A 15,652-nucleotide genomic window follows, 5' to 3' on the forward strand; every position below is an offset into this window, starting at 1 on the left:
AAAAATAAAATGTGTGATGAGTTTATGTTAGTAAGGGTAAATTAGGAAGAAATAATGCGTGTAGAAAGGGTACATAATCTTCGACAACATATTCAATGCATTCCAAAAGTTTGGTTTCATGTTTAACTTTTTCTCGAAATAGTTCTGAATCCCAAAAGAAATATCGCAACAAATCTCACATGAACCAACCGAACATCAATCAAATATTGGAGGGAGATTGATATAATATATGATCGAACGAATAATCATCACTAACCATTTTCTTCAAGCTTTAAGTTATGTAAATATACGAACACTATCTAGTAATTTGGCAATATCTCTTCACGCAAAATTCCAGTTGATGTGGAGTTCCTCCCCAAGGATATGCTTTCCACACTCTGATACCAACTGATAGCACACGTAGTGGGCAAATAATTATAACCACAAAAAACCTTAATCCTGAAATTGAGGACGCATGCCTCCAATATACCAAAACAACATATGCTCATCTGTCTCAACAAGATTATTTCGAGCTACCAACTATTAAAATTTATGAGGTATAGTCTGTCATTGTTCATGTCCCTTGTCTCAAATTTTACAACTGTTGATAAATTAATTTTTGGTAGTTAGGCGATAGGAGGGTTGAGCTCATGTGCTTTTGCATTTTTTCTCACACGTCTTAATCTTGTTGTTTTCGCATATAGGTCGCTTTCAGTTGTTGCTACTATGCCGAGGCATGACCTATAAACCTGGTTGCTACAAGCAGAACTTTCTTATCTACTAGGACCTCTTTAAACTCCAAAACCTCTTCTACAGAATTAAGCCAATCTAGAAATTTTTCGTGTTGTACATTGCTCTAGAATTCTAGAATATCAATTCTTAAACCCGCATCTCGACGCTGCACATCTAGATTCTCGATCAGTCTCCTTTCTTCACTTTGACCTTTTTCACCAAAAGGATTTGTTTCCATTTTTGGGCAAGTCGCTCAACTTGTTGTGCCAAGCACCCAATATCATCCCTTCCATACATCATTTGTATTGGGTTCATGTCCTTGGCTCCTTTCACTACTTCCATTTATTCGCGGCATGATGGACCTAAGCTCCAATACCAACTGATGCAGCGTACTGGAGCAAGGGTGTTGGAAAACATGAATCACGAACCACAAACCACAAACCACCAATCCCCGTTTAATCTAAGAATTGAATTTGTTGATTCGAAGAATGCCCAGATTATGAGCAAATGATCCATGTTAATAAATACATTGGTCCAAGTTAAAATCATCCCTTCAGCTAGTCTTGAAGAGGGGATCTATACAAAAGTGTTAAACCCTATAGCTTAGCAAACCATTTATAAAAAACAAAACAAGACATTTTAGCTTCCAAAATACAGACCACATAGGGTTTAAATCTACTAGTTAGCCACAAAAGGTTCTTATTTAAAGCCGTCCATTCCAAATTGGGTCAGGAACAACATTGATTATTCCAACTGAGAAAATTCGTAAATTATCAACATGAGAAGAAGATGGTCCCAACTGTTCCTAAGTAACATCCAAAGTAATAGACAAGTTCTTACCACCACCAAAAACACGAGTCCCAGAACGTATAATAAATATATCATTCAAAGTCCTCTTATTAAGACTTAAATCCCACATAAGTAAAACATATTCCCATAAAGACTATTTCAAAAGTATCTCCAACAAGACCAGTGAAAGTATCCTAAGCACCAATGTTTTAAATCATGATTGTGTATCGTGTTGCAAATTATATAAGTTATCACATCGTGTAAGCATCAATGTGTTGTCACGTAAGCTATTTGGGAATATAAATATTAAAGCTATAAAAAATAATACATAATATAGGCAATCAATTTGGCCATTCAAAATGTCTAATTATCATTCAATAACAATAAGTAAACTTAAAAAAAAAAAAAAAAAAAGATAGCCTACAAGATTATTAAATTCAAATAGAATTCCAACACAATGATTGTCTTGTACAAAGATCATTCACAATTCACAATTCAAAATTCACAAAACACAAAAACTATCATAAAAAAGAAAACCCACTTCATTTGTCTATTCTTAGGAGGTAAATATAGAAATAAGACATTGCTTAACCTTAAAAATGCTTTGAAGTGTGAGAAAACTTGTGGCAAACCGTGTCACCGCAAGACGTATGATCTCCTTATTGTCGGTGTAATGCCTCATCAAAGTAAGCACTCATGTATGCTCATAAACAAACTTCACTAATATCAAATCAATTCAATGGGTGGCAAATGGGGTCGACCACAATTTCTTCCTTTTCCCATAAGTTTCTTCTATGAATTCTTATTGTTTATACCATATCTGACCGGACCCTCTCACCATGGCTCAGTTATTCTTTGCATGGACATGTGGCGGCCCTTTGGGCCATGTGCATAAAGTCCCACATCGAAATATAACACAAGTTGCTCCATCCAAAGAGTCTATAAAAAGGGTTGTTGCCCAAGATACCAGGTAATAGTAACTTGGCACAAGTATCCTTACTCTGTCCAATTACTCTCTCCCTTTCTCCTTCGGCTTACTTAAGCATCGGAGAGCCTTCAACCAGTACCACATTGGTACCGTAGGTTTCACTCTTGCTTTTTCCCTTCTCTTTGCAGATATTCCTCTCCTCTATTGAGGGGACCACAATACCAAAGGCGCAATCACTTCTAAGTTGGCTTAATCATGATCATCCATTTTTGAGCATCAACACTTATAATTTGAAGCATTATCTGTAATGACTTGAACCATATTCGCTTCCCTAATTTCTTCTATGACATCATCCAAGTATTAGAACATCAAGTCTTTATTTTTCATGGTATTAGAGACATCAATTGATTTCAAGAACCAAGTTCCTTGAGAACTATTCACTAGGAAGTTAATAAGGCACCAACTCTTTCCACCTGTCCAACCATCCGACATGATGATGCACCCATATCTTTAACTTCTTCCTTAAGGATCCAAGTGCTCAACTCATGCTTGGTAGGCGGTTTAAACCCTGATCATATAATTGGAAATTGCTTCTATCGTGGAGAAGTAAAACAAACTATTTGTTGCATTGAATGAAATTCCACAAATGAATAACCAACGCCCGATCTTTAGTAGACATCCTTTATTTCCTCCTTTTTTTTTTTAACTTTGGAATTAAATGTACTTTGTTGAGCTTGTGAGGACACACATACTTGCCAATTGGTCTTCTAGGCCTAGGAGCTAAAAAAACTCTCACCACTTAGAGTTGGAACACTCCCACTTCCACTACCAACTTCATAATCCATAGATTTCAAATCTTCATTAGATGTTTCACTCCCAAATTAGCCTTGTTCATGAAGTAATTCATTTTGCTTCTTCTTTGTCATCTTGAATTTTTTCAAGTACTCCTCACATTCTTTTTTGACATTCGGTGGAACCTTTGAACAAGGCTTTATATTATTGTGAGTGTGAGCTAAGTGATCTTGGAGCCTAGTAATACTCCCAATGCATTTTTCATCACAAAAACAACACCTAAATATTTGTCCCCTTCATCTTTGTTTGCCCACTTCCAAACAAAATCCTTCAGTCATTATCAATTGGAGAGACTGCAATAAACAAATCACTTCACCAACAAGTTTTTATTTTCCTAGGTTTCTAGCAGAAAAATCAACATTCAACATTAAAAATTCTGAGTTTAGCGTATGTCAATTTAAAAATTCTTAGCTTAGGTTTATTATTGATTTCAGCCCCGCCCAATTTTGCAATTTCATTCCTTTTGTCAATTTAGAAAAGATGTGTTGGTTCGAATGCATTACCAAGTTACCCACAAGCGGGAAAAGCACTTCAAAATTGAAAGCACGAAGAGAAAGAAACGCTCCAATTCAAAAGAAAGGAGAAAAATGAGAAGAGCTTCACTAAGGGGTCGGCGACCAAAGGAGTCCTTCAACCCACGGCCACCACCAGCAACGCCGCTGGACCACTTCCGCCACCGAGACTCCGATGCCAGCTTCGCAAGTAGCCGCCCTTCCTCCGTGGGGATGGGCCCCACCTCCAACGCCCTCGACCTCTACAAAGACCGCTCCTTCCAGCAGGCCACGCTCTCCTCCATCAATTCCTACTTGGCCTCCCACTCTATGCAAATCTTCCTCAAATTCCCAATCCCCTCCGCCAAGGAAATCACCGAAACCTTAAAATTCCTCGTCGCCCGCCTCGACTACCCTAACCCCAAGCTCGAAGACGACCTCCCCGTCATACTCAAATTCCTCAAATGCCCCTTCAAGCCCAACAAGTCCATGCTCCGAAACCCTACCGTCAACCACCACCAGTGGCCCACTTTGCTCGCCGTCATCCACTGGCTCTTCCAGATTGTGCTCTACAACGATCATCTCGCTTCCAATTCCGGCGCCTTCGTCGAGAACAACGCCATGTCTGCGTACGCGCTGGAGAGCTATTCGTATTATATTAGCGGGGATGACGATTCCGTGGAGGCGTTGGATCGGCAGTTCTTGGAGAAGTTGGAGACGGAGAGGGAGAATGCGGAGGAGAGTATTAGGGTTTTGGAGGCGACCGCGGCGGAGCTGGAGGGGAAGATGGAGGAGATGAGGTCGGGGCCTTCCAAGAGGGAGGCGCTGGAGAAGGAGAGGGGTGTGTTGGAGCAGGATGTGAACAAGTTCAATGAAATGATTGGGAGTCTAGCGAAGAGTGTCGCGAAATTGGAGGCCGTTCTGGAGGCAAAAGAGAAGGAGTTGGAGGCCAAAGTGGCGGACACTCGGAGGATTTGCGAGGAGAATGAGGAGTTGAAGAAGAGGGTGGAATTGCAGACCTTCAATGCCAGGGATGTGGATAGAATGAAGAGGGAATTGCAGGCTGTGGAGAGGGATATAAGTGAAGCCGAGCTGGCGAGGAATGCGTGGGAGGAGAAGGCTTGGGATCTTGATACTATGCTCAGCCATAAGTTTAAGGAGCTTGAGACTTTGGCTATGGAATGCAACCAGGCTATGAGGAGGTTTGTCCTCCTTATCATGTGATTTTAGTGTTGCCAATTGATTTATGTATGAAATTTTGTTGTACAATGCATGAAAATGATAAGTTGATCTAGATTGTTCATGGACCCATTAAGCACTTTACCTTGGGCATTGATTTGTTTGAAGGTGTTTGCTTACTCTTTTCGTGGGTCATCTATGCCTTACAAATATTCTTTAGGTTGACTAAAACATCCAAGATAGTTTTCATGAATTGCCACATGTTTTAGCCGCTTTTTAAGTGCTTTAAGTTGGGATAAGTAATTATTGTTCTTTTCCTTGTTTAATTTTGTTTATGTCAGGTCTTATTTCTTGAAGTTTTAATTATATTGGGACTATGAATAAACCAAAAAAGACGCAGTCTAAGTTTGTTTGATTATTTGTTTTAATTGCTTGCTGGCTAATGACAGTTGACAGTGCCATTTCGACGATTTTACTCATCTTTGTATGCAATCGTTCTCTTTTTGGTGGTAGCAGGTTGAAACTTGGTAATGGCTTTCAGTATGTATTGAATGCTAAGGGATCAACACCAGCTGATGTGATGGGGATTGACTACAAATTAACATTAAAGCCAGCACTTAACTCTTACTCTGATGATATAAAGAAAAGCTCTGTGGAAAAACTGGAAGAGTTGATTTCCCTTCAGCAACAGTCAAGTGAGCTTTCTGCTACGATTGAGGGAAAAAGAAATTTTATAGCGACTCTTCAATCTCATATTGACGAAGTAAGTGGATCAACACTAATCCTTGGACAGATTAATTTTTTCTGCATAGGAAGGGACTGAGTTCTTTATTAGTGTAGGGTATTATCGTTTTCTTGTTAGGTTATTTGAAAAGTGCTCATGGGTACAAAACTTAGTCAATTACTGCAAGAGTGCATACTATACCAAAAGTATGTAGAAGTAACCTTTCATGGCCTGGTTGTTCTTGTCATAAAACCACGTAGTAACATCATACTGTCTGATGATGAACCTTTTCTTTATTTCTTTCCATGAAGAAATCCTCCACTGCTCAAAGAAACTAATCCAGAAATAATTTCCACATGTCAGTTTCACAGGGGTATGAGTGTGCACATATGTACACACAGACACATATTGGCTAGATAGATTCAAGAGTTTACAATAAGCATGAACCTGACAGAACCAATCTGGTTTCAGAAGTTTCAACAGTGTGTTTGGTTTCAGTTCAATTAAACCCAGCATGACGTAAATATGACCGTGGTGGCACCGCTGCGGTCAAGCCTTACCATTATGTTTTAGTTCGGTTTTGCATACTGGTCTTGATGCTTCTTTCTGGTTTTATTGTTTTGGCCCTTATCTACATAAGTTTCTATGCACCAAATTCTGAACCTTAGCAAATTTATTGTGTGTCTTCTAGTAATGTATAAGACTTCATCCTGTCAAGTATTAGGTATATATTGATGAACATTTAGAACATAGGCTGTTCTATGAAATTTAAAGATGATCAAATGGTTGAGTGGTTGGAATTGACCCTGGTCCGCTGGTTTTCTTTTGATAATTTTTTAGCCCCTGGGTTTCTGCTAATGGATCCTGTTGTTTTTGTTGAACAAGTTATCTCTCCATCTTATTATGTCCAGCTATGATGTTACACGTTAGTTTTATAAACTGATATTACTCCCCAGTGCATTGCTGTGCTCTGAGCTATTGCTACCAAGTTGAGCATGATGAAGTTCGATTAATTACTGTTGTATGTCTAACCAAGTAAAAAATCACTGTAACTGTCATGATTATTTGCATTTGTGACATAAACTAGCATTAAAAACAAATTATTTAGGAGAATAAGCCACATTTCTTGTACTTATGGCCAATCTGATGCCACTGGCTTTTATGCATCTATTGGCAACTATCAGAAATTTCTGGTTATATATTATTTAAAAGCAATGCCTTAAGTTTGTTGATATTGGCTTGAATAGAATGGTTTTTGGAAGTTGGTATTTCTCTTATAGAGGAAGGGGAGGACCATTTCCAAATATTGATCCTTTGGCAACTTTTGGAAACCACCCTTACTTTTGAAGCATCTTGTGGTTTTTTATTTATTATGGCTAGACGTTTGAAACTTGTGATAAATAACCTCAGTTAATCTAATTGGTTATTGCTGCACTGTGGTTTGGAGGAAAGAGATAGTATTTGCAAGGGTTTTGTTTTGATTTCATATTTTACTCATGAATAATTTATCCATCAGGTGGAAGCTCAACTTAATTTGTTGAAGAAAGAGACGCATGACTACACTTATAGATGTGCAATTGAAGCCAGACAGATGATGGACGATGTTCAAATGGAGGCTCATAACTTGGATATTTTGGAAAGAGACGCAGAAGAGATTCTGAAGGTATTGCTACCTATTTCTTGGACAATTAAATTTAAGGTTTCAATTGACTTGTTAATGGAAATTTGTCAAGCTTTAACTCCTAATCAATTTTATTTTTCTCGTAGACCTCCAAATTGAAATTGCAGGAGACAATCAAACAAACTGAAGAAGAAGCGAAGAAGTGCGCTTATGAACTCATGACTGTTATTGACTCGGTCTCAAAGCACAAAGAATATGTGCAGTCTAAGATTTTAGAAATGAGGAGAGATGTCTCAGAAACTGCAGTTGCGGTATCTGATGCTCACAAAGGTTCCTTGCAATCCCAATTTGGCTTTCTGTCTCATGCAAACCAGCAATAGGGAACAACGCTCCAATTTGTTTCTCTGTCTCAAGCCACTGTCTTGCTTGCTGCTTATCTGGTATTTTATATGCTCGTAAAAGTACCGCCGCGATATCATCTGATTGGTAAAAACTGTGATCTTAATTAATTTAGTGATCTTTGTAACTTATTTTCATCAGTGGAACTAATCAGATGGGGAAGTAGTTCACAATTTACAATTCGGATTTAGGCTGTCAACTGAATAGGAGATTGTGGTATTCTGAGTTTGTATGGTAGCCGTATTTGTGGATCTTACAAAGCTTTACCATGTCAACATATATTGGAGCTGAATTTTTATAAATTGTCCAGCACAAAAGTCATTCCTAGTCATTGAATAGGAGTATCAATATACCAGTCAAGTCTCATAGAAGATTTACAGCACTTTTCTGATTACAAGGGAAACAAGATTGATAGCTTTTATTGACACTTGAAAGATAATGTTTATATACCTACCTAGCTTAGATATTAAATAAAATTTTATTTTGGGCCAGGAAATGAAATTATGTCCAAGGACAATTGGGAAAAGTTAAAAAACAATAGGATAAAAAAGAAGGAAATTAGAGAACTACGCTAGGGCTGTCACCACTAGCCGTGCGATTAAATCAATTTAACCCTAAAATTTTGAGCAGCTTGGCGGTCATAACTGTTAAATACAGTGTAATAACGAAGAGGCGAAATTAAAGTCTCATAATCCAAGAGCATGTTCCATACTTCAAATCCTGCCCATAACAAGTGTTAGCCTTTTTAAAATGGGCCAGAATCAAATCATGGGATTAAGCCCTTGGGCCCAAAAATTCAAATATCGGGGAGGCTACAATGAGGGATAATATTGAGGGTTATAATTAGGGGTCTTTAATGGCTGTCCAATCAAGTATAGAGTTATTATTGTACTGTTGGATATAACACTCATCATAATCCCTCAACAATAACATAGAAACTCCGTGCAAATATTGCTTGACTTGCTCATTCTCTACCAACTCCTTAACAGGGAAATTCTATATCATTTTTCAGTGACCTATTGAAGCAGGTTATGGGGCCCTCCTGGCTGTAAATGCTCATCTTTGATCGCCTCCTCTGCCATAAAAGCATCTCCTTCGGCTAGGCCTTTCTTCCCAGGGTTAAGGAATGAACTTCACCACCCACTGTCCTACTCATCACACACCTCTATTTCCTTTCTGACTTTTTTTCCCAATGCTTTTCCTTAACATGGGACCTACAATTTTATTGCTTGGTAAAATAAAAAAAAATCAATTTACAGCAAGTCAATAATGTACAGGAAAATGTGCTTGACCATGTTTCGTTTTGATGCCGTTCAACGCCTCCACAAACAAGGTAACAATCTTGTAGCACAACTTTGATTTTTCACAAATTCACAGACCAAATATTCTGCAAGTAACATTGATATGCCTGCAAAATTCACTGCCCCGCATAAATCCCATTCAAACATTCAGGATCAATTTTGTTTGCCCAACATTGTCATCCAATTAAAGCATTATGTTATTCAGTAACCGTCTCATTATCACAGATGCTGGCATAAGAAGAAAATCAACAGCAGTAGATGTGGACCAACCAGTTCAATCAATACTAATGCAGGCATCGGATCCTTAGATGAGTTTTTTTCTTTTTTTTTTCCCCCCTTTTCTGGCCAAGCAAGTTGCTACAATGCAGAGATACACAACAGGACCGCGAGATGCTTTCCTTTGATTTGTAAATCAATGGCCATTCTCACATCTTTGTGAGCATATAGGAAGCATATCCCCTCCCGAAAATACTTTTGGGTAATCTAATGTTCTAATATGGCTTGACATGTATGGATACCGCTGTCAGCACGTAAGAAGGGTAGTAAACTTGCCAGATTAGTTTCTATATTACCTTATCATAGCACTGAAGGTTGGCCAAAGTATTCACGAACATAAGCTGTTGCACGAGGAGAAGCAGGGACAGAGGAAGTTTGGGGCGGCCTTTTAACAAAGGGATGGTTCAATAGCTGAGCTGCAGTAGGTCGTTTATTAGGGTTAACTTGTAAACATTTGAAAATGAAATCTCGTGCATCCGTTGATAGCGAATCAGGAACCGGAGGAGGTTCACCCCTGCCAATCTGAAATAATGCTTGCATCTGCCAATCAACAGACAAGAATATGATTTTTCTCAGATTTCTAAAAAGACTACAAGGGATAATCTCGGGATCTATCATGTCTTTCATATGACTGACTCTGTTTTTTCTTTTAAACTATACCATTTTAACAAATCAGTACGACATTTTTGGCTGTTATTTTACAATTTCATCATATGTCTTGGACTTCTCTAATGTTTCAAATTGATTAAGAATATTCACCCTAATTTTCCCCTTGTAACTTTTCCTCTCTCTTCTCTCTTTCCTACAACTAGCATTAGAACATTATGTCATCAATTTTATAAGGATTTCTAAAGACTAACTGATGGCTGAGAAGAAACCTCTGGATTCAGGTTTTAAAAGGGGTGAAAAATGGGTCACGATTAAGGAATTTTCTAGGCATGGGAAAAAAAAAAGGAAATTGGCCCTTCTTAGTGATCTGATTATAGTAGTTGGTGAAAGTAGCAGCTTTCAGAGGTAGGATTTCATTGATGGTAATCTAGTTGCATGGAAGAGTGAAAAATCCAGTGCTGAGGTTGAATGCAAGTGAAGATGATCTGCGAAAAATCACATGGTGGGTGATGGGTGGTATGCAGGGTTGGATTCTATGTCCGAAAATAAGGTGGGGGATGTGGGAACTTTGTCAAAATGTAATGTGGGCATCTTGTTCATCTTTCTTCTAACTTTTCTTTCTTTCTATTTAATACAAGTATGCGTTTTGTATCCTAAGAAAAGGTAGAAGTTTAGCATTTTATATACAGAAGTGTTGAACATACGCCTTCCAGGTGAGAGTATGGAGGCTGACGGGTTAACATCTCTAAAACAGCACATCCAAGGCTCCATATGTCAGCTGCAAGCCCATAGCCACGATTCTTTTGATTAACAACCTACAATTTACAGCTTACTGGTTAATGGGTTAACCCAAAACCAATGATACAGACAAGCATGCTTGGACTAACCTATGCCCAATTATAGGATTGCAACTGAAAATTAACTTTATCAGAGAACACAAAAAAAAAAAAAATTAATAGATGTGAATTAAGTTTCTTTTACCAGGCAAATGATGTGGATTAAGGTAAAAGAGTAATGCAACAATTACAGATAAATCCTAATTTTAATTCAAAAGAGCCTAATCATAAAATAATGTAAAAGACAAATTTGTCCTACTTCATGTTCTTATCCATAATGCATCTTATACCAATTTTACCTTTGCTTGTTTCTAAGTTGCCATATCGCAGACACCAAAAGATAGTTAAACCGAAAATTTCTTTTTTGCTTGTCCAGATAAAAAGATGAAAGTAAAAGTTGTAGAAAACACTAGTTTTTTTTTCCAACGAAACAAAAACCACAAGCAGTAGAGAGATTGTACTCGTTTTACTATTTCTTCCTGTTATTGGTGGATTACTTGTCCACCTTGTATGGTTTTTTATGAAATAAAACTTCTATTTAGAAAGAAAAAAAAAAGTAGTAGAGAGATTGTAGAATCATCAAAAACATTAATAAATAAAAAAAAGGTCCAAGAAACTAAGGATAAAAAAGTTGAAAAAGATTACATATATGCATATTATAAATATAAGAAGTAGCAAATGAGGAGAAAACAGTCTGCACAAGGGGCAATACATATTTGTTTTTCTACTTAATGTATTTGGCAGGACACATAGCAATGGTCAGATTTATCAACATTTTATTCAGCTTAAGTGAGAAATGTATCTGTTTCTATAAGATCCAAAATAAAACAAATATACAGTATGATACTAGAAGGACGACCAGACTGGATGTACCTTAAAGGTCCTAGAAGTTATAGGCACTAACTGGCATGGATAATCACTACTGATTGACATGCATTTGTCTACTTCATACTAGTTCGACTATGCAAAGGTGGCTATTGAACAATCAATCTGATGTGTACAAAACACAAATTTACTGTAAAGAGAGGAGGCAAACCTCGGGGGCCATCCAATAAGCAGTCCCTTTGCAGGATTTCACGTCATTGAATTTGGTTGCCTAGGAAAACAAAAGGCCAGAGTAGAATGGTTTAGCATTAGAAAATATATGAATTTTTTTATTAAAATAAAATACAAATTCTATGAGAGAGCGAGAGAGAGAGAGAGAGAGAGAGAGAGAGAGAGAGCATTAGAGATTCTACCTTGGCTAACCCAAAGTCTGCAAGTTTCACAGATCCACTCGCATCCACCAATATATTAGCACATTTGATATCCCTGTGAATCACATTACGATCATGAAGATATGTCAACCCACTCAAAATCTGCCTTGTGAACACAGAGACTTGAGAATCCCTCAACAGATACTTTTCATAGAGATTTGCAAGTGAGCCTTTTGTTACAAGCTCAAGGAAGATATAGAGCTTAGTTTCATCCTGAAATAATATTAATTTGACCAATTAGTGTACAAAACAAGAGAGTCCAATAAATGAATGTTAAATTAACCTTGAAATACAGCGAGCTAGTCTAAAAGCTATTTTGTCACATGATTGCAGCTTGGGTAGTCGCATTGGTCTAGCATTTCTTTAATTGTTTGTTTTATGGTTCTACAAATATATGTGCACATATGCACATATAAATGCCTATGGACTAACTACAGTATAAAAAAAAAATTAAATGAAAACTCGTCCTCATTCCCAAAAGGACATAAAAGAGTCAAGAAAAAGCATAATGAGTAAAAAGTTATGCTTCCAACTAAATAAAGATCTAAATAGAAATGAAAACCAAGAAAGGAAGTAGCATACCTTGTCTGTGCCAAGATATTGAACTATGTTGTCATGTTCAAACTGACTCAAAAGATAAATCTCCTGTACCAAGAATCAGGGTATTAGAAGAAAGAATTTTAAGGCATCCAAGAAAATGCCCACAATAGCATCTACAAAAGAGAAAACAAATGTACGCAGAGCTTTAATCATTTAGCGTTAACATGTGCCTTTGGTTTGGACCCATTTATGAAGGATGGAACAGGTTAAAAACTTAAAATTCAGAAACAGACATGGGATAGGGAAAGCAGGGGCCAATAACTGCTGTTGAAATGGTCTGTTCACACCTGAACGGTTTTGTACATACATGTGTGTGTGTGTGTGTGTGTGTAAAACATTTCATTGGGTATTTGGGTTAATATTCAATAGATTTTAAGATTAAGACATATGGTCCAAGATTCAAAAGGAAAGAGCAGGAAAGGGTACAGCGTAGCAGGGGGTAAATACATGGGGTGAGATTGCACGAGAGACTGGGTGCTTGCTCTGAAGCAGGGAGAGGGGAGTTGCAGAAATGTAACCCAACTGTGAAACGCCCCATGCCCATCCCAAGATGAGGTCCCAGCAGATATCGAATCCAAGATTGCCAAGATAGAATAAATAAAATAATGTAAAGAATACAAGATAGTATTTAGTAATTAAACTAGGACAAATCAGAATAAGACTCTTTCTTTACACCTGCTCAAGTTGGATAAGGCTCTGCTTGCCATGGCTTCCTTGATCCAGTAAAGAAACCTCCTTTACAGCAAAAAAGAATCCATCACTGCAAGATAATATATAAACGCAGCATGAGAGAAACAGAGAGAGTGAGACCTTAAAAAGTTATTTAAGACCAACATGTTAATTTTATGGAAAAATATTTTCAGGGAAGTGCATGAATGATTAATTAACAGCAAATGTATAAACGGATGAGCAGTAATGTGAGAAACTATATAATTATAAATGAAAATCATATAGCCATGAATGGTTGTCCCATTTTTCAGGAAAGTGGTAGTCATTATCTCCCTAGCACCAAAAAAGAAAAAAAAAAGGTTATAGTGATAATGCCCCACGTTTCTATTCATTAAGTCCCCCTACCAAACTATCACTTACTCAGTAAAGCCTTCGTACACAGTTCCATACGAACCACTTCCCAAACGGTGACCCTTTTGCCACGATGACGAAACACTGCGTCTGAATTTCCCATTTGGCGAAAAAGTACTATGGATTGGCTCCAGCTTTGCTCTAGAAGTAGCATCAAAACCAACACTTTCAATTTCATTTTGATTATTGGATGGAGATAAGCCAGATGACAAAGAATCATAAGACAAATCATTGCCCTTTCCAAAACTCGTTTCATCTATCACTTCCCTCTCACCATTTGCTTCATTTACAAGGTCCTCTTCTTCATCCGAATACCTCACATCACCAACACGAATGGGCGAATTTACTACACCAATATGGTCTTGAGGAGAAAAATATTTCAATACAACCGGAGGCGGGCGCAGACCTTTAATTCCTCCACCACCACCACTCTTTCTAGCATTTCCCCCAAACACCGCCGAATTCGAAGCGCTAATTTCATTGACGAGCCTAACCCTAACTTCGGATTTCTCCAAAACGGCGCCGCTTTCCCCTTGGTCTCGCAATTCATGAGGGCTTTCATGGCGGAGGCGAGAGGGAGGCGTGAAGTGGGAGGAAGAAGAGCGAGCTCGCTGGGCCTCCCAGGCTGCGATTGGGATAGAGAAGTCTTCGGGGCCGGAAAGCCCAAGACTGCGGCAGATGAGGTCGAATTCGCCTTCAATGCCTCTGACCCGGAAGCTGGGTTGGCGGTCAGAGAGAGGCGAGAGGTCCAGAGAGCGAGTTCTAATAGAGGGGGAGCCATGGTCGCGTGAAGAAGAAGAAGGAGAAAAAGAGGAGGAGGTTGAGGCGTCGTAGTCTATGTTCCTCATGGCGTTTCGGCGATCGAGCTTCGGTTTCGGGCGTTTCGATTGCTTGGCGTCCATGGTGCTGCTCTGTTTGGCTACTTAGTTTCGAGCTTGAAGTTTCAAATGAGGGGAGCTTGGTGGTGAGTCAGGAGGGTGGCTTTTGACAGTTGCTTTGTCTTCTAGCTTCTGTCAAGTGGAGACTGATATACAGATTCATAGCATCAGCGCTGTACGCGGTTCCACTTCCATCCAATATAGAGACAGAGAAATAGAGTTGGAACAGGTTGAAACGGACAATGAGCTGAAACGTTGACACTTGGCGACACCTTGGAGGCCTATCTTTTATTTTAACTTGTTTTTTAACTACAAGGGATATAGGGAGGGGGAATGTGAAACCTTTGAGAATTTTGCACGAGAGTTGAGTATGAGGTGACAACAATGGGAGCTTTGCAGCAAGATAAGGGTAGGGATGCAAATTAAACCAATCAGTTAAAGATAATGATAGTTCGTTGGCGTGCGTTCCTTTGTTGGCATGGGAAGAAATTATGGCGAAGAAGATCGAAGAGAATGGAGGAAGAGACTTTTGTACACAATACACGGCAATTGTTACCTTCAACTTATGGGTTCGACCATTACCTTAAATGAAAGTGGGTTTTCAGAAAAATGAATTGGAACATGAAATAAAATTATAAGTAGTACTACATACTTAGGACATTCCCTAATGAAGTGGAGGATAATTTGTCATATGTTATGTGTTTTTGGTTTTAGATTTATTAACAGAATTGAAAAAGTATATTAAAAAAAGGGGAAAATGGGTGAAGGGGTAAGGATGTTGAAAGTATTTTCCAACATTGAATTGTTAAAAGACCTAGCATGAGATTCTAAGGAATTTAGCTACTTTCCCTATTTGTAATTAATTTTGGGATGGAACCTCAACTTTCTTCATAGTATTAGAGCATATATTCACGTGTTGGACCCAACAACCACACGTACTCCAATGTCTCAAGCTTGAAAGTTCTTCACACGTGTGGGGCAACTTCCTTTGGAGGGTAACTACCCAACTTTAGAATGTGGGTTTCGTTTAATGTTTTTATTTATTTAATACTAAGTTTCATACCCTTTTAGCCTCATAATATTAAATAGTGGTGCCAAGGTTTGGAAGGTAGGTACCAAGGG

General features: G+C 38.3%; 2 protein-coding genes across 2 annotated transcripts; one reads left to right on the forward strand and one right to left on the reverse strand.

Moving 5' to 3' along the window:
* Positions 1 to 3,661: 3,661 nt before the first annotated feature.
* LOC110764874 (kinetochore protein) lies at positions 3,662 to 7,996 on the forward strand. Its single transcript, XM_021967918.2, has 4 exons — positions 3,662 to 4,973; positions 5,467 to 5,713; positions 7,191 to 7,337; positions 7,442 to 7,996. The coding sequence occupies exons 1-4, from the start codon at positions 3,775 to 3,777 to the stop codon at positions 7,673 to 7,675; spliced, it is 1,827 nt and encodes a 608-aa protein (XP_021823610.2). The 5' UTR covers positions 3,662 to 3,774; the 3' UTR covers positions 7,676 to 7,996.
* A 359-nt stretch (positions 7,997 to 8,355) lies between these two features.
* On the reverse strand, positions 8,356 to 14,770 carry LOC110764842 (mitogen-activated protein kinase kinase kinase 1-like). The gene is made up of 7 exons (XM_021967884.2): positions 13,662 to 14,770; positions 13,248 to 13,332; positions 12,555 to 12,617; positions 11,955 to 12,185; positions 11,753 to 11,812; positions 10,585 to 10,695; positions 8,356 to 9,811 (listed from the first exon to the last, which is right to left on the reverse strand). The coding sequence occupies exons 1-7, from the start codon at positions 14,552 to 14,554 to the stop codon at positions 9,572 to 9,574; spliced, it is 1,683 nt and encodes a 560-aa protein (XP_021823576.2). The 5' UTR covers positions 14,555 to 14,770; the 3' UTR covers positions 8,356 to 9,571.
* Between the last annotated feature and the right edge of the window lie 882 nt (positions 14,771 to 15,652).

This window comes from Prunus avium, chromosome 1, assembly GCF_965620075.1.
Source record: "Prunus avium chromosome 1, drPruAviu1.hap1.1, whole genome shotgun sequence".
NCBI classification, from domain to species: domain Eukaryota; kingdom Viridiplantae; phylum Streptophyta; class Magnoliopsida; order Rosales; family Rosaceae; genus Prunus; species Prunus avium.

Excerpts from the sequence above, each read along its gene's own strand:
- LOC110764842 (XM_021967884.2), bottom strand. The coding sequence starts at position 14,554 with ATGGACGCCAAGCAATCGAAACGCCCGAAACCGAAGCTCGATCGCCGA. Across the intron at positions 10,696-11,752 it reads CTTATTGGATGGCCCCCGAG|GTTGTTAATCAAAAGAATCG; the intron begins GTTTGCCTCCTC and ends TGTAAATTGTAG. Across the intron at positions 9,812-10,584 it reads CATACTCTCACCTGGAAGGC|ATGCAAGCATTATTTCAGAT; the intron begins GTATGTTCAACA and ends GTTGATTGGCAG.
- LOC110764874 (XM_021967918.2), top strand. The coding sequence starts at position 3,775 with ATGCATTACCAAGTTACCCACAAGCGGGAAAAGCACTTCAAAATTGAA. Across the intron at positions 4,974-5,466 it reads TGCAACCAGGCTATGAGGAG|GTTGAAACTTGGTAATGGCT; the intron begins GTTTGTCCTCCT and ends TGGTGGTAGCAG. Across the intron at positions 5,714-7,190 it reads TTCAATCTCATATTGACGAA|GTGGAAGCTCAACTTAATTT; the intron begins GTAAGTGGATCA and ends TTTATCCATCAG.